Source organism: Moschus berezovskii, chromosome 5, assembly GCF_049115385.1.
Source record: "Moschus berezovskii isolate FMDL1 chromosome 5, NW_MosBer_1.0, whole genome shotgun sequence".
Classification (NCBI taxonomy): Eukaryota; Metazoa; Chordata; class Mammalia; order Artiodactyla; family Moschidae; genus Moschus; species Moschus berezovskii.
The window spans coordinates 78,379,835-78,398,402 of record NC_142464.1 but is presented as its reverse complement, the minus strand read 5'-3'; the positions used below and the strand labels follow the sequence as shown (position 1 = coordinate 78,398,402).

Below are 18,568 nucleotides of genomic sequence, written 5' to 3'. Positions count from 1 at the left end.
TATTTATTTATTTTTTTTGTTGGCAAAGTAATGTCTCTTCTTTTTATTTTTATTTTTTTACAGTTAAAAGTATTTTTATTAAAAAAGCACAAATGCAAAGAAATGAACAGAGGAAAATTTATGCGTCGAACCTGGACTGGTCACTTATGATAATATACATGCTACATTTGTTATTTGAAGAATTTTTGATGATAGCCATTCTGACAGGTGTGAGGTGATTAACAATGTTGAACATCTTTTCATATGCCTGTTGGCCAGCTGTATGTCTTCATTATAAAAATACCTATTTGTATCTTCTCCCCTTTTTAAATCAGGTTATTTGGTTTTTTTGATAGAATTGCATGAACTGTTTATATATTGAGGCTCAGTGACTTTATATAAGAAACTGCCTGCCAATGCAGGAGACACAGGAAATACAGCCTCAGTCCCTGGGTCAGGAAGATCCCTTGGAGAAAGAAATGGCAACCCACTCTGGTATTGTTGCCTAGGGAATCCCATGGACAGAGGTGCCTGGCAGGCTACAGTCCATAGGTTCACAAAGAGTCAGACACAATTGAAGCAGCTTAGGACACACGGAGGACTTTTACATAAAGATTATAAAATCTAGTTCCTGGCTCCAAGGGATTCATTCAAGACTAAAAGAAAAGAAAATACTATGAAGAGTGAGATATAAATAAATGAAAATGGGGGCCACCAGAAGAGACACACCAGTTCCCAATGGGACAGTTTAGTCTGTGTTTAAGGGGCAGTTATGACCTGGATGGGCACTGGAATCTTGACTGTGTATTGGGAAATGGGGGAAGATGAGGTTAAAGCTGGATTAGAAGAGTCCTGGAGGCCATTTAGGAGTCTTGACTTGGGGCAGTGAACACACCTGAATGCTTTTGCATCGAGTTATAACAGAATCGAAACTTTATTTCATGAAGATGAAGATTGCAGCTACATTATGTGTGCAGGGGCTTTGCATGGGAGAGAATGAAATTTCCGTTTCTGCTCCAGGACCTATTACTTCACAATGGGGGAGGGATTAAGACTCAGTGAGGCTGGTACAGAATTTGTGAGGTAACAGATTTCAAAAATGACCTTAGGGTCTCATTGCTTCAGTAAACCATGGTTTGTGTGGTGAACTTCCATGGATTATCCATCCTTTTCATATCAGTAAAGAGATTGGCTTTAATATTTGTCAGCCATATGACCTGGATGGTTTACTTGACTCCTCTAAGCTTTATCATCTCATCATCTAAAAAAATAGGGATAATAATAACCTAGTTCCAATCTTAATCTATTGTGAGGACTAAACAACAAACAAAAATATCATGCAAATTGCTTAGCTGAATGGTCAGCATATAATAAACACTCGGTTCAGTTCAGTTCAGTCGCTCAGTCGTGTCCGATTCTCTGCGACCCCATGAATCACAGCACGCCAGGCCTCCCTGTCCATCACCAACTCCCGGAATTCACTCAAACTCATGTCCATCGAGTCGGTGATGCCATCCAGCCATCTCATTCTCGGTCATCCCCTTCTCCTCCCTCCCCCAACATTTCCCAGCATCAGAGTCTTTTCCAGTGAGTCAACTTGTCGCATGAGGTGGCCAGAGTATTGCAGTTTCAGCTTTAGCATCAGTCCTTCCAATGAACACCCAGGATCGATCTCCCTTAGAATGGACTGGTAAATGATACTATATTCCTTGGTCCTTAAGTAAGGACAAAATATTGGACAACTCTTTCTTTTCAGACCAGCACTATGTGGGAATTAAAAATTTCATTAACTCTTGAAGGTCTCAGTATTGTGGCTGTAATTAATATTTTCAACTGTGACTGAGTATGTCCTTTCAGACTATCAAAACAAACAGCCTTGACTGGTTTAGGTTTGGGAGCATGGTTTTTGTAACTCTGTTGGGAGAAAGCATAGAAAGGGAGGGGGAGAAGAGCAAAAATCAGCAGCTTTGATGATTATTTCCAAATCTTTCTTAGCTCAAAATGATTTTTTTAAAGAACTTCCATTCCCTTGTCACCAGACCTGTTCCAACAAATACTTGTGGATAGCGCCTACTTAAGGTAATCAAAGCAGTTTAAACATTAATTGAACTTGATCACTCAAGCACTGTTAGCACCAGGAGCTGACAGATGAGGACTGCTGCCCTCAGCCTTACAACAAAGCCCAATTGCTTACATTAAATCAAATCCCAACGGGAGTCAAGGGCCCACATTTACAACGTCTCTGGCTTCCTCTGGTCACTAAATTTCTTTGTTTATCACGTTCTGTAATACTTAGAAATAATTTTAATTCTTTCTGTATTGTTCCTAGAGAGTTGAGTACTTGTTAATGAACTTGGAGTTCATTAGGGAAAATGGACTAAGGTCATAGGTTTTGAAAATAGTCACGAAGAGTGTTTTATGTAGAACCAGGCCTGCAGTTTTGATCTTTCCCAGTGATATAATTAAGGGAGAATCTTAGGGCAACGGCTGCTGTCAGCAGCTACAGGAGACAAAAGTAACCCCACCTTCAATGTCCAGACTCGAGCCTCCAGCATCTGGGAAAGAGCTGCGGCTCCTGCTATGCTAGGTGTTGTGTGGCCAGCTCGTGTTGCCTCTGTACCCTTTTATTCCACCGAGGTGCAGAACCACGCCAGTTGGCACTGCTGGCTCAATACAGTGAGTGTCTATAGAGCAAGTCCCCGTGGGCCTGTCGCCAGTTGTGAAGGGGGGAGCCTAAGAGGAGCCCCAGGTTCTGACCCGGTTCTGGGGTCCACCACTGAACTACCACCTCTAGCCGGTCATGTCACTTTCGTTCTCCCAGCTCACGCATCCTCACTTGTGAAATAAAGGTTTGACTGTGGCTGACTTTATTTTTTGGGGCTCCAAAATCACTGCAGATCGTGATTGCAGCCATGAAATTAAAAGACGCTTACTCCTTGAAAGGAAAGTTATGACCAACCTAGATAGCATATTAAAAAGCAGAGACATAATTTTGTCAACAAAAGTCTGTCTAGTCAGGGCTATGGTTTTTCCAGTGGTCATGTATGGATGTGAGAGTTCGACTATAAAGAAAGCTGAGCGCTGAAGAATTGATGCTTTTGAACTGTGGTGTTGGAAAAGACTCTTGAGAGTCCCTTGGACTGCAAGGAGATCCAACCAGTCCATCCTAAAGGAGATCAGTCCTGGGTGTTCATTGGAAGGACTGATGTTGAAGCTGAAACTCCAATATTTTGGCCACCTGATGCGAAGAGCTGACTCATTTGAAAAGACCCTGATGCTGGGAAAGATTGAGGGCAGGAGGAGAAGCGGATGACAGAGGATCAGATGATTGGACGGCATCACCAACTCAATGGACATGGGTTTGGGTGGACTCTGGGAGTTGGTGATGGACAGGGAGGCCTGGCATGCTGTGATTCATGGGGTTGCAAAGAGTCGGACACGACTGAGTGACTGAACTGAACTGAACTCATGGCTGTCAAACTGCACAGCCTGAAATGGTCTTCTGTGTGTGGGTTCAGGGGATGAGGGCAGGGGAACTTGTGAAAGACTTCCCAGGGGAAGGGTCCTCAGTGAAAAGGTAAGGTTTGGAAACCCCAGCCTAGATCTCTGAATCTCCTTCTGGCTCTGAATTCAGCAATGCAAGCTGATCAGGGACGAACCCCTTGACACCACCAGCTGGGCCCAGGCGCTTTTCCTGGTTGTGAATTAGGCCATTTGACTTCCCTTCACTGACAGGAGGGGTGGGGAGAGAGCCTGAATTTCAGTGAGACTGAAAAGCAAGGCCTCCCAGGAGGAAACTTTCAAAATGATCAGAAAGAGCAGAAAAACAGGTTTGTTCTGTTTTTTCCCCTTGATAAGTAAGTGAGCAAACTGTGGTCCATTCCAAAATGACTGGTCATTCATTCCTCTTCACTCAATAAACATGGGACAAAGTCTCCTGTGTACAGAGATCTGTGCACAGACCTAAGAAACAAGGATCTTAGAGTCCAATGGTGGGTATAAGAAATGGCCATGAGTAATAATAATAGTAATAGAAGGCTCAGTGCCCTGAGAAATACAGCTTTGTGGGAAATAGGAAGTTGAGAGAGAGTAGGGGAGGAGGGAGGAGGGCAGAGTTTAATTGGAAGGGATCATTTCATGCAGGCCTTGAAGGAAAAATTGGGTTTAGGCCTAGGATGGAAAACATTCCAGGCAGAGAAACTTATGCTGGCTCAGAGGCAGGAAGATGGAAAACACGTACAAAGAATGATGAATAGTTTAGTTTGGCTGGAACCAAAAGCCTGGCAAGAAGAGAAGTGGTTGGAAATGGCCGTTGGTGGGTGTCTTAAATAAACACTGTCTTTGTCCATTTTAGTCTTTCCAAGGTTGTATCACCTGATTCCAGATGGTGAAATTACCAGCATCAAGATCACTCGAACGGATCCCAATGAAAACCTCTCCATTAGGCTTGTGGGAGGCAGTGAAACCCCTCTGGTCCATATCATTGTCCAGCATATTTATCGTGATGGGGTGATAGCCAGAGATGGCCGGCTCCTACCAGGAGACATCATCCTCAAGGTAGAGACTGTGGCTGTGGAGCCATGAAAATGGGCTTAATAAGAGTCACTTCTGAGCAAATCATTGGATGCATGGGTTAGGGTTGTGATGGGTGAGTGGTTGCACAAATAAGTAAAACACTAACATAAATGTGGAACAGTCACTTTCCATAGTTATTAGGTTGATATGACTCTTCATACAAGATTAGTAATTTGCAGTAGGTCCCTAACCCCTCTGTCTATCTTGTTCTTCGGATCTCTTTCTCTCTCTGGATAAATACGATCTCTATATCATTCTGTCTCTGTTCTCCTCCATCCTCTTCTCCTGTCCCTCCCCTTACTTTCTCTACCTCTTCAGTCTTCTCTCTTCCTTCTTCTCCTCCCTCCTCATTCTTCCTCTCCTACCCCTTTCTCCTACTTTGAGTAGCAATAACATAAAACAATATAAAGCTGTGGCACATTAAGTTGTTTTTAGAACAGATTACTGGAACAGTTTGTATTTTATCTAATCACTCACATTCACACACTCCCCTAAAGTAAATTTCCTATAGCTTAATGACCCTTCAGCAAAGAAAAAAAGAAAAACCCCTAAGTTATTCAGCCAACCCACAGACATTCCAGGGGAGACAGGTGGTGGAACAGAACACCTTGGGCATTACTGTCCTCTGTGGCTTGGCCAAGGGTAAGGATGCTCGGGAAGAATTTTCAGATGAAGAGAAAGGACAAAGGAAGAGTTGTTTATCAGACAGAAGTCTAACATGTGCCAGAAGTGATAAGGAAAAATCCCTCCCTTGGTCATATATTTCCTGTCTGACCCTCAGATGACAGTTTCATTCTATCCCTTCTGGGTTGCTGACAGGCCAGCTCCTAACACATTATGTGCTATTTCTCTGGCAAAGAAATTCTTATTTTTTGGAATAAGAGGAGAAAGAATTTGAAGCAGTTATTGTAGAAACACTGATATTCCCACTGGCCTCCGAGATGGAGTACGAGGCAGGGCCCATCAACCTCAGGGGACGGTTGGCCATGCAATTAGCAACACTCTACATGGCTTCCCTCCAGTTCTATGGAAGCTATGCTGCCTGGGAGGGTTGCATAAGGAAAACATTTTGATTCTTGTGGCCTTCAGCTGGCACTTGCAAGCAAAAAAGCTGCCAGGACTGTTTAGCAGGCGACCCTGACTTTCTCTTGGCCTGGGTGTGATGGGGAAAACTGGACATGGGATAAAGTGACAGAGCAGAGCAAGGTCTTTGAGCTCACCTGTGCTTGAACAAAGGTTCTGAGCCTTGTCCATGCACGAAGAAGCCTCCATGCATCCCTGGAGATGCAGCAGAGGACGGGCAATTGTACGCGGCAGGCAGGCCCGAGAAAATCTCACTCCGCGACTCTTCTAACAGTTGGCTGCCAAGTGCAAGAAATCTTCCCAAACCATAGAAATTCAAGAAGGTTGTTTCTCTTCTGTGGGGCCTCCTTCCTTAAGAACAGTGCAGTGCTGCTGTGAAATTATTTTCTTCCCAAGCAATGACCACCACTGGGGGGCCGAAGCTTTGAGGCTGGGTCTGCCTAGAGTAATTAAAACCAGAAAGCCCCACACAGCATCAGTCCCACAGATTATTAGTGAGGCACAAATGAGTGGGCCGAGCTGGAGGACATTTAAGCCGTTTAATAAAGTGACCCAGCCTTTCAGTAAAAGAGCCTAGAAGCTTCCATTTTCATCAGTTCATTTGAAATAGTACAGAGATTGTTTTTCTCTTTTGTGGAGAAAATGGGCAAAAGACCTTGTAGGAGACCACCTGGAGACTTCACAGATGTACACACTGTCACACACATTCACACACTTGCCAAAACACAATACATGTATGTACACACACACACACACACACACACACACACACACACCAGTGAAGCCTAGAAATTCCACTACAGGTGACTTAGGGAGAAAAATTCATTTTGAGATGTTTGGAAAGAAAATGTCAACTCCGTTTGATTTAAATAGCACTCTAACATAATCACTGATCAAAAATTTTCTTTTCTTCTTTGGCCTTCTCCCACTTTTTCTTCCTTTTCCTTCCTCCCTCAGCCAAAAAATGTTTAGCAAGCAACAGAAATGAGGGTTAGGACTGTATAAATAAACTTGAGGGCCTATGTAAGGACAGGGCTGAGAAAAGATTCTGTCTGCTGAGACAGAGAGTTGAAAAGGTGTGCAAGTAACCGTGGAGGAAAGCTTGGTTACAAGTCCTGTTGGAAGATGGGGGTATTTGGGCATTTGGACAGAGATGAAGGTGACAGAGCAGAGTGGTCCTTTAGGAAGGGCTCTGGTGGGTCTGTAGGCAGGATCTTTTAGGCAGGATTGTGGCAGGTGGAGCTGATGGCTCAGTGGCTCCAGATTCGAGGTCCCCTTCCTCCAGGTCAACGGGATGGACATCAGCAACGTCCGGCACAACTACGCCCTGCGCCTCCTGCGGCAGCCGTGCCAGGTGCTGCGGTTGACTGTGCTCCGGGAGCGGAAGTTCCGGGGCAGGACCGACGGACAGCCCCTGGATACCTACGGGCCCCGGGATGATTGTTTCCACGTGATCCTCAACAAAAGCAGCCCGGAGGAACAGCTTGGAATAAAACTGGTGCGCAAGGTGGATGAACCTGGGGTGTTTATTTTCAACGTGCTGGACGGTGGCGTGGCAGACAGACACGGCCAGCTGGAGGAGAATGACCGTGTGTTAGCCATCAACGGGCATGACCTTCGGTACGGCAGCCCAGAAAGCGCAGCTCATCTGATTCAGGTAGGTCACAGATGATTACAAGATCCTGGTCAGAAACTGCCAGCATGAGCAAGGAACACTCATCACCTTGATCCACCTACCCTGTTTCTACCGCGGGGAACACACAGTGCCTCCTTTTCAAAGAGTCAAGAGTGAAGGGCCAGGTAAGAACATTGCTCCAGCACATGGTGTGTCTCAGGGTCATGGTCATTCTGTTAGTGTTGCCAGCCATCCAGTCTGACTGCAGGTAGACGCATTGGGCTCTACTGCAGCCTCACCAGGTTAAAATCACTCATGGTCAGCAGGGTTGCATTATCCTTGTACCCAGTATGGTAGCCACAGACCTTGGGGTCACTCAGATACACTCTGAGGACATCCAGTGTGCTACCCCCATAGAAGCTGTGCCATGTGCCCTTCAATGATCCTGTGGACCAGAGACCACAGTAGGATTGGCTAAGGTTGAGCCCCCTATCCATGGCTAAGTCCAGCCCCCTTCAGAAGCCCATGGGAACTCAAATATGAACCTAAGGAAGCCCTCTGTAAGAGAGGCATATAAATTATTGTTACTCAGGCAAATAGAGCTCATGACAGCCTGACATTGGTTCAAACTAATTCATTCTTGATGCCACCAAGCCCCAGCATGCACCTTGTTAATTTCAGCTGGATGACCCTGAGTTTTTGTTGGTAGTTTTCTTTTTAAATTGAAGTATAGTAGATTTACAATGTTGTGTTAGTTTCAGGTGTACAGCAAAATGATTCAGTTTTCCATGTATATATATACATGTTCAGTACAGTCGCTCAATCATGTCCAACTCTTTGCGACCCCATGGACTTCATGTATACCTATATATATATATATATATATATATATATTTTATATATGTATAAAACATATATAAATATTTTATATATGTATAAAATCTATCCTTTTTCAGATTCTTTTCCCTTACAGGTTATTACAAAATATTGAGTATAGTTCCCTGTGCTGTATACTAGGTCCTTGTGATTTATGCATTCTACATATAGTGGTGTATATATGTTAATCCCAAACTCTTAATTTATCCCTCCCCTCCCCTTTGGTAACAATAAGTCAGTGGATTTATTTCTGTTTTGTAAATAAGTTCATTAATATCTTTTTTTAGATTCTATATATTAGCAGAATCATATGATATTTATATTTTTCTGTCTGACCTTAGTATGATAATCTCTAGGTCCATCCATACTGCTGCAAACGGCATTTTTAAATTCTTGGTTTTATGAAAAAAGTAATATTTTTCACTTTGATGAGTAATATTTCATTATACATATACCATCTTTTCTTTATCCATTCTTCTGTCAATGAATATTAGATTGTGTTCATGCCATGATTATTATAAATAGTGGTGCTATGAACATAGGGGTGCATGTATTTTTTTTAATTATAATTTTCTCCAGACATATGCCTAAGTGTGGGATTGCAGGGTCATATAATAACTCTATTTATTTAAGAAACTTCTATACTGTTCTCCATAGTGGCTGTTACCAATTTACATTCCCACCAACAGTGTAAGAGGGTTCCCCTTTCTCCACACCCTCTCCAGCATTTATTTGTAGGCTTTTTGATGATGGCCATTCTCACTGGTGTGAGGTGATACCTCACTGCAGTTTTAATTTGTCTTTCTCTAATAATTAGTGATGTTGAACACTTTTTTCATGTGTCTGTTGGCTATCTGTATGTCTTCTTTGGAGAAATGTCCACTCAGATCTTCTCCCCATTTTTTGTTTGGATTATTTGTTTTTCACAATGAGTTTTTCTAATATTCACTGAGCTTCCAGCTTTATTCTTAGAGACAGGCTTTGTTCTGGACTCTTATATTCTAACCTTTCCATTTACTTCTTTTAGCCAAAATGTATTAAGTTTTTGCTTCTTGCCTAGTTCTGGATCACGTTCAGAGAACAGGGAGATGATGACCTCTTAGGTTGCTCTCCCAAAGGAGCCCACAGTTTAGTAGAGGTGGGTTTTTTCTGAATGACTGCCATGTGGTGTGATAGCATGTCATGGAGAAATTAAGCGTGGTACTGGTTCAGACAAAGGAGAGATTGTTTACTTAATGGGGTCTAGAAATTCTTCACAGAGAAGGAAAATCTTTAACAGGGGTTTTGAGGGATCAGAAGGGGTTCTCTAGGTGATTGAGGCAGGGAGGGTCATTCTAAGGAGATACAACACAAAAGAATGTTTCCCCGAAAGCCAGTTAGGGAAGTGGTTAACACCTGGAGTGTGGTATACAATTTTAAAAGCAACAATAGATAAGGCAGGAGTGGTCAGTAAGGGCCAGATCATGTAGAGTTTTATAAGTCATGCTAAGAAGTTCAGACTTTACCTCTAAGGGCATGAGGTATCATTGGAAGGGTTTAAGAAAGAAAGTGACATGATTTTCTAGAAAGATCTCTCTAGAGGCAGTGGAAAGCTAATAGGAGAGGGACAGGAATGGAGGCCTTAAGATGTGTTTGCTGTTATCCATACATCATGTCAGCTTCCCCTTGGTGGCTTTGAATGAATAAGTATTCATTCTTCAAGTATAGATAGAGAGTCAGCAGCAGTAGTTGAGTGGCCCTTGTATCAAAGTTCCACAGAGGATGACAGTCAGAAAACAGAGCCTTCCCTCAAGGACTTGACCATCTCAGTACACAATCTCCCTCCCCTTGGGTTCCAGTCATGGAGTTCTTCCAGGTGTTGGCAACTCCTTTCACCCTCATGTGTGTAGTATCTTATCTCTGTTTTTTTTTTTTTTTTTGAGGAGAACCAAGCAGTGGATGAAATTACTGTCATTTTAGATGTGGAAAGCCTGAAGCAGAGGGTGCACGGGGACGTCCCCTGCTTCTTCCATCCATCAGGACAGGAAGGATGCATGGTGCTTTGAGCCCTGATCTGGGGCTTTGGATGGTGTCTCAGTTCCAAGGTCATTCTCAATCTGGTGGATGCCCATCTGCCCTAAGGGGCCTGAGGTCATGCCCTGTGGAGTGGATGAAGAACAAACCAGAGTTATAAGCGGCATTTCCTTCTGGAGTTTATGTCATCCATTCCCAAGTTCACATGCCCAGTCCCAACTTTTCTGATCACCACACTTACGCGGCCAATTGCCTACTTGCTATCTCCATGTGAATGTCTGAAAGGCATCTCAAATTTAATATTCAAAAGTGAAACCTTGGCCTCTCCACCCTCCACCCCTTGCCAAACCTGCTTTTCCCCTCAGTCTTTCCTTAACTCTAGAAATGACAATTCATTTACTCAGTTACTTAGAGCAAAAAGTATCTTGACTCTCTTCCACATCCCCTGCCTGTAATCTATCTCACCACCTCCATGGCTTCCATCAGCCAGGCCGCCATCACCTTTAGTCTAGGCTGCTGCAAGGACCTCTTAACTGGTCTCCTTGCTTCCATCCCCACTCTCATACAGCATTTAGAATGACCGCTTTACAGAGTTAATCCCACTGCATCACTTTCCTGCCCTCAGCCATCCAGTGCTTCCCAAGACACTTAGATTCAAATATCAAATCCTTACAGTGGCCAGCAGAATCATGTAATCTGGTGTTTAGTTGTCTCTCCAACCTCATATCTTAAGCAAATGGGAGGATTTCTGGTATTCTCCCCCTTGTTTAACCATGTTCTTCTTAACATTGCCTCCTTGCTATTGCTACTCCTCAAGCATTTTAGGAACTTTCTCAACCCAAGGCTGATGATCTTGCTGTCCCTCTGAAAGACTCTTCCAGATATCTGCATACTCCTGCACTTCACTCAGGTCTCTCTTCAAATGTTACCTCAGAGACACCTTCACTGACCATCCTGCTTAAAGTAGCATCCCCAACCCTCAATTCTATATCCTCTAATCTTATGTTCTACTAACAAATCATTTGATTAATACCTGCCCATCTAGCATAGTATAGTACAGCATTCTACCTCAAGCAATTAGAGAAATGTCTGGCAGTAAGAGACACTCAATAAATATTTGAATGAATCCATTTAGCAGGTTATGTTGTTGTTCAGTGGCTAAGTCATGTCCAACCCTTTGCAATCCCATGAACTGCAGCACACCAGGCTTCCCTGTCCTTCACTATCTCCTGGAGTTTGCTGTATAATTCACACATTAATTTCATCTCATAGGGATATTCTTTGTCAAACTGTTTACTGAAGAAAAAGCACCAAATCCACTTTTACAGTATTTTTCCCCAAGGTAGAAATCTTTTTGTCCCCTTGAATTTGTTCCGTTATTATTGGTTGAGCACCTTCTAAGTGTCAACAGGTGTGTAGGACAACGGTGAACAAGACTGACACAGTCCTGGCCTCATAGAGCTCAGACTGCATCCCATCTCTCCCCAAATACAGTCAGGTCAGCACTGAGCAGGCAGTCTAGCCTGGATGTGCCAATGGGTGAGAACAGGAAATAAACATTGTTTATGGAAATATTAATCCATGGAAAATGAAGAGCCCTGCTCTTTCTCTTTATGAAGAAACTGCACTCTCAGCATGCCCTTGCTCTTTAAAAAGCAGACTCTTGGGTGATCATCAGTTTCTTTCCCTGTTATGCTTGTCAACTCCCTCTGCAGGTCAGTCTGTGCAGCTCACAGTCTAGAGATCACCTGCCAACTATCCTTTGCAATAGACAAAAGAAAAACTCCCTTACTCATGTCACTTGGAAAAATCTTGATTACACATGGCATTCTACTTTTGTAGATTAGTAACAGAAGAGGAAAAAAATTTTTCCCTGAGAACATTAACGTATGAAATAAAATCTTGCTTAATAGTGGGATTTCCTAAAAGATTCTTCTGCTTACCAAACAAAGCCAATGTGCTTTGTAAGCAGGGGGAAAAAAAGACGGGGGGAAAAATTGGGCCAAATGAGTTGGAAAAGAAATGGAAAAAGTAGAATGCTGAGCAAACTGTTAAGCGACCTCAAGTGTAGATTTTATTTATGAGATACTTGTAACACACACCCGCCTGGGGGGATTAAACCAAATGCCCTTCAAAAGTTGAGAGTCAAATTTCCAGCCAATCCTTGGCTGCACTGGCCTGGTGTGTCTACTCCATGAATCATGTTTGTCTTGCAAAGAAATTCCCAGACAACATGCCCTTTTGGTCATGTTTTCGCCCACAGTCCTACACATTCTACCTTTTTCTACATTATTTCAGGGAAAAGTTATTACAGAGAAACCACAACTGTTTTAAATTTGACCAACTTTACATATGTGAAGCCCTAACCTTGGCTTACTCAGCAGAAGCCCTAAGTACCAGACCCCAGAGTTAGGCTGAAAGTTGAACGCCTCTTGGGGAGAAACCCAGTGGAGATGGAAGCTTCAAATATGGGGCACTTGACTTATTTAGAACTTAGTATAACTTTATTTTTCTCTGTTGTCAATTTTAGCTTTTTGAGCCCCATGACTGGAATCTCTGTATGAAAGGGACAACTGTCTGGTGTCATACCTAAAATAATAGAACAAAGAAATATGGCCAGAGATTTGAGACCCTGGGACATCTCAGCATCCCAAACCTGGAAGGTTCCACATATATCTATCCAATATTCAATATGAGAATGATTTCTGCTGGGAGTTACACCTGCTTTGAGATGCTCTCATCTACCTGCAATTCTGAATCTGTGAATACATATCTAGCAGTTCAAATATATATACAGTTAATAAATGAAGAAAGCAATGATGGATTTTAAATTCGAGTATCTCCTTTGTGCCCTTTTTTCTTAGCCAACTTACCATACTTGATGCAGAAGCTGAAATAATTCAAAACCATTTGCAGAGGTTGTGATAAGATGAGCTTTTATTAATATCGGTCTATGTGATTTTCTTTCCCTTTCACATGAATTAATGTTTAAGTGAGAAGTTATTTCACTAAAGAACAACTGATAACCAGGTTCTTCAGACTTTCTAGAAGGATATTATAGACTTTTAAACAGATTCAGAAATTAAAAAATAATGGACTACTCATGTTACCTACATTTGTTCTAAATAGGCGGTTCCAGTTCATGAGCTCAGGGGCAGAACTTTTTTCCCCTGGAGCCAGTAAGAATTGCCAATGAAATAAGAGTTCTGTGTGTGTATATGTGTTTTATAGATTAGTGCAGCTAATATAATCCCTATTTAAACAAATTTTCTTAATGTGGTATGGTAGTAAATTTAAAGCACATAAGACTAAACAGTACGTAGATTTTTAAAACATTCTTCTTGAGCTGAATTCTTAGAGTCCAAATGACTTTTAACACAAAGCTTCAGATTCCATGCATTCATGGCTCAAGCATGACTTGAAAAACTGTTCAGTTTTTCAACTCAGAATTTTATGAGTAAATCTTCTGCTCAGCTACACTGCAAATATTAGGGGATCTCGAAACTTCACTATCCTTCCCCAACTCTCACTACCCTTCCCCATCTCTCATGTCTCCACACATGATTTTGTTTTGTTTTTTTATTATTATGGAACAAAACTAATCAGAGTACCTTCCAGTTGCCATAAAAGAAATGGCGTTTGAGGACTTAGGTCATTCTGCTGAGGTTCAGGACCTAAATTCTTATTTTGACCTTGTCACTGACATCTGTTCTTCCCTGTATAAGTCCGACTGTCATTGTCAGTTTCTTAGCACTTAAAAAATACACTTCTGGGAACATAAAGATGTACATGGAGCTAAAGTCTAGTGGGAGAAATAGATCAAGTTTTTGTCTCAAATCTCCTCTTCTACCCTCATCAAACCCTAAGGTCCTATTCATTACTTTTCCTCAAAGCCTCCTTAATCTTCTTTTTTCTTGGCCCAACTCTGGTCACCCTTAGCTCAAGTGGCTGCTGCCTATCTAAAAGACATTCACAGTTCTCTTTAGACTGTGCCAGGCTTTCAATGTGCTAGGAGCTAAAGTCTCAATGGTGAACTAGTCAACATACCAGATTTGTCTTCACCAAGCTCATTTTATAGAGACTAGCAATTAACATTGCTCCATTAGCTCAACCCGGAGTTGTAATTCTGGAGCCCTCAACTTACTGCACAGTGAGAGGGATTTCTTTTAATGTTTTTATTCAAGCATGGGTGATTTGCAATGTAGTTTCAATTTCTGCTATAAAGTAAAGTGATTCCAAACTTCCCAACTTCCCCTTGGCAACCACAAGTGTGTTTTCTGTGTCTGTGAGTCTGTTTCTGTTTCTTAGATAAGTTCATTTGCATCATTTTAGACTCCACATGTAAATGATATCATGTGATATCATCAGAGAAAGCTCTGTCTGACTTCACTTAGTATGATCATCTCTAGTGCATCCATGTTGCTACAAATGGTCTTTTTCATTTTTTATGGCCAAGTAATAGTCCATTGTTTATACATAACATCTTCTTTATCCATTCATCTTGTCAGTGGACCCTTAGGTTGCTTCCATGTCTTGGCTGTTGTGAATAGTATGGTTATGAACACAGTCAGGTATGTATCTTTTGAATTATAGTTTTGTCTAGATGTAAGTCCAGGAGTAGGACTACTAGATCATAGGTAGCTCTATTTTTAGATTTTTGAGGAACTGCAGTATTGTTTTCCGTAGTGGCTGCACCAGTTTACATCCCCAGCAACAGTGTAGGAGGGGTTCCTTGTAGGGAGACATGTTTCCATTTCTCAGCTCTTCTCTTGCTCACTGGCAGAAACTTCGGGCAAGGATTTTGCTTCTGTACCTCCCTGTGCAGTATGTTGCCCTGTCAGCAGGCCAAACAGCTGACAACTTTGTTACTTTGCTAGCATATCAGTGGGTAAGCCTGTTTGGATGCCTCCTATTGCCTGCATGGCCATGTGTGGCCTAAGTGCCACACGTGATCTCAGAGGCAGGCTGCACTGCTGTGATGTGTTCACACCTGCATCTTGGGAACCTCCCTGTCATCTTTCAATTAACCAGCAATAACCAAGACAGACACCTATGGAATTCTTGGCCCCATAGAACAGAGACAATCTTTATGTATATGTGAAATGACAAAATGGGAACTCCATAAATGAAGTCCTGGGTGCAGCTGGTCCATCCAAAACACTGTTTATTCTGCTGGTCAGACCAGGATATATCTTCTAGGTCTTATTCTCATACACACATCCAACTCAACTTTCTTAGAGTGAGTTCAGAGTTCATGTTTTTGAAGTGACTTGTTAAATACGAAAGAAACTAGGAATCCTTGACCTGGAAAGGAGAAGAGCTAAGGGAGGGCCATGAGAGTTATTTTCAAATAGGCTTGTCACATGGAAATTGAGTAGGGTTGCCTGAGAGGACATGGCTAGAACCAATCGGCAAGCAAGAGAAAGACAAATTTAAACTCAACCTAAGGGCAGACTTGCTAATTAGTGCTGTCTAAAAATGGCCTGTACCACCTTGGGACACAGTGACTTCACTGTCATTGGATGCATTGAAGCGCACACTGGGTGACAACATGGCAAGGAGTTGGAGGGGCACTGAAGCATGCTGCCCATCAGTCAGTTCAGAGTCCCCTGTGTCAGGCTTTTGTATAGAATGATACTGTGCAGCATTGAGGGGGCAGGAGTGTGGTAACTCTTGAGATTTTTTGAAGCTAATATGTCAATGCAATGACCAAGCCCACACAAATTACAGTTTACCAAATGTTTTATTTAAGCATATATATATATATGCTAAAATACGGGCTTCCCCGGTGCAGTGGTGAAGAATCCACTGCAATTCAGGAGTCACAGGAGATGCAGGTTCGATCCCTGGGTCGGGAAGATCCCCTGGAGGAGGGCATGGCAACCCACTGCAGTATTCTTGCCCATGGACAAGAGGAGTCTGGCAAGCTACAGTCTATAGGGTCACAAAGAGTCAAACATGACTGAAGTGACTTAGCATGCATGCACGTACACATGTATGCTTAAATAGAAGTGTGTGTGTGTATAAATATATATATACCTATGTGTGTATATGTGGACACACACACACACACACACACACATATAAAGCAGCAAATGCTAGCATGCATTTGGTTTAACTCCAGTGTTTTGGGCATGAATAGGTAGAGCATTTGGCTTGGTCACCACGCTTTGAAGTACAGGTAGTCTATCAACTCTTGCTCTGCCTTAACTAGCCTTCATATAGACCATGCCACAGTGTGTCAGTACAGAGTCCTACTCTGCTCCAGGGCACAGCTCTGCAGAACATCTGTCCTGGCCCCTGGTGCAGTGGCATCTTTGATTTCCACCTCTCTACTCTGTGAAGTGCCTGGTCCTTGTTGCATCCTGACAATCAACTGCAGTGGGTTTTGTAGAGAAAAAAGCCATTTGCAAGCTGAACACAAAGGAAGATGCTCGCCCTGGGAAACATCCGTGTAGCACTCGCAGACTCTTCTTCCTTCCAGCTATGAGGGATGGGATTGTATTATTTTTAAATGGGCTAAATATAAATGAGGCTGCTGGACTATGCTTGCCTTTTGTGACCTCTGCTTACTCTCATCATATAAACATGATTGGCAGCTTTGAATCAAATCTCAAAAGAGCAGAGAAATCATTACATGAAACAAAAGCAAACAAGCTTTTCCATGAGGAATGCTATTCAGTTTTAACCTTCTGGTTTTCTCTGAATATGAGATTTGTCCTGTTTTTTTCAGCTAGGAGTAATTGGTCCCACTTCAGGAGGCTTTTATGTGTGTTACCCATGTCTCCTTCTTGGCACCTGCTTCAGACTTTTGCTGAAGTAGGACAACCCCCTGAGGGCAGAAGTCGTGTCCCCAAGGCTCTTAGAGGCTAGTCTAAAGCAGACACCTGTCAACCATGGGGACAGAATGTTTGTAGAGAGGCCTGCCAGCAAGTGGAGGTCCACAGGGGAGAAGGTGGAGGCCATTAGAATCCTTTCCCCTTAACCATGGAAGGGAGAAGAGGAAGTTAAGGCTTGGGTGCTTAGAATATAAAAAATATGGTATTGCAGTCAGACTGTGCAGCTTGTAACCTCTATGTCCAGAATTTGTCTGGGTCAAAATTTAGAATGTTTAAGGGAGAGAAGAGAGGAGAGGAAAATTACCTCTAGCTTGGTCTGTTACTTGAGTCGCAATTGTTAAACAGTTCTTTTGCCCAAATTACAGCATCCCAAGAGATGCCAGGAAGAAGCGGGGCCCCCTCTTCGAGAGTTATTTAAACAACAGGTCTGCTGCCCCGCTTCCTCCTGGCACAGATTATGTGGGTATGAAATAGGCGAGTTCTTGCCATTCTCTCCTTCATTCAGTCTTTCTCTGATCCCCCCTCCTTCTCACACTCATCCGACATTCACACTACATTCAACCAGTGGAAAGAAAGGCTATCTGGTGCTAAGGGCTGTTTCTCAGCCCTAAATCCAGCTGCTCCTGAGAGTTAAAGCCAGGATAAACACATTAGCCCATTTTCCACCTTCAACTTCAAATACTTGGAAAGAAAGAGCATCAAATAGCATCTTTCTGAGAGCAATTTATAAGGTGGCTGGTAAGAGCCGGGGATCCAGCCTTGCAGGAAATTTATTTCCAAGTAAATTGATACCAGGGTTATTTATTGGAGGGTTATTTCTGCCAGAGTCGGCATTTGAAAATCCAGTGAGAAATTCATGCTGGAAAACGTGAATTAAATAGCTCTTACAGGCTACTCCTTGGCATTTGGGATATTGCCTAGTGAGTTGATTCAATCTGTCTCCAATTTTCTCAATTCTTATTAGGTGCTTAGACCTACAGCTGCTGCTAGTCCAAATTGAACACGGCACAGCATGTGGGCCTAGACACAAACCTACCACCGAAATCTTTCAAAACGTTGGAGTTTCCCTGAAGATAAAGAGCATATTTGGGCTCAGCCCCTGAAGTTTTTTCTTGAATGTTTGCCAGTTCTTATCTTTTAGTGACTTTTGCTTCAAAAAGTTCCCAGAGATAACCTCATTTGGATAAGTGAGGCTTACAGTATAAAGAGAAAGCTATTACAAAATCCTCTTCCAAGAATTGAGTTTAGTTGGCTAGTACCATAGTTCTTCATGTCAGCTTACTTCACTGTTGTTTCCTGGGCTTGTTATTTTTATCCTGTTCTGACACAAGCTTTATATATGATGAGAAACACCAGGGAATTCGAGATAGGCAAATGAGCCGGGGAGACGAGTATGTAAGTGATGACTGGGCAGAACAGCAGAAGTGATGATCAAGCTTGATGTGAAGGAGAGTGGGTGAAGGACTTCAACTTTCTTTGTAGAGTTTTCTACATGTATGTGAAATGAATCATGCTGGCCCACCATCTACCATGATGTTTACAACAAGCACTGCACTTCAGTAGCTGTTTTTAAATATTCATCTAATTT

General features: G+C 42.5%; 1 protein-coding gene across 3 annotated transcripts in view; it reads left to right on the top strand.

Moving 5' to 3' along the window:
- Nucleotides 1–18,568, top strand: part of LNX1 (ligand of numb-protein X 1) — a 137,213-nt gene that overhangs the window by 103,875 nt on the left and 14,770 nt on the right. For all 3 annotated transcript variants that reach the window (XM_055435044.2, XM_055435046.2, XM_055435050.2), the window contains 2 exons: nt 4,334–4,536; nt 6,923–7,294. In XM_055435044.2, coding sequence (XP_055291019.2) covers nt 4,334–4,536; nt 6,923–7,294 — 575 coding nt within the window. The remainder of the gene's footprint in view (nt 1–4,333; nt 4,537–6,922; nt 7,295–18,568) is intronic.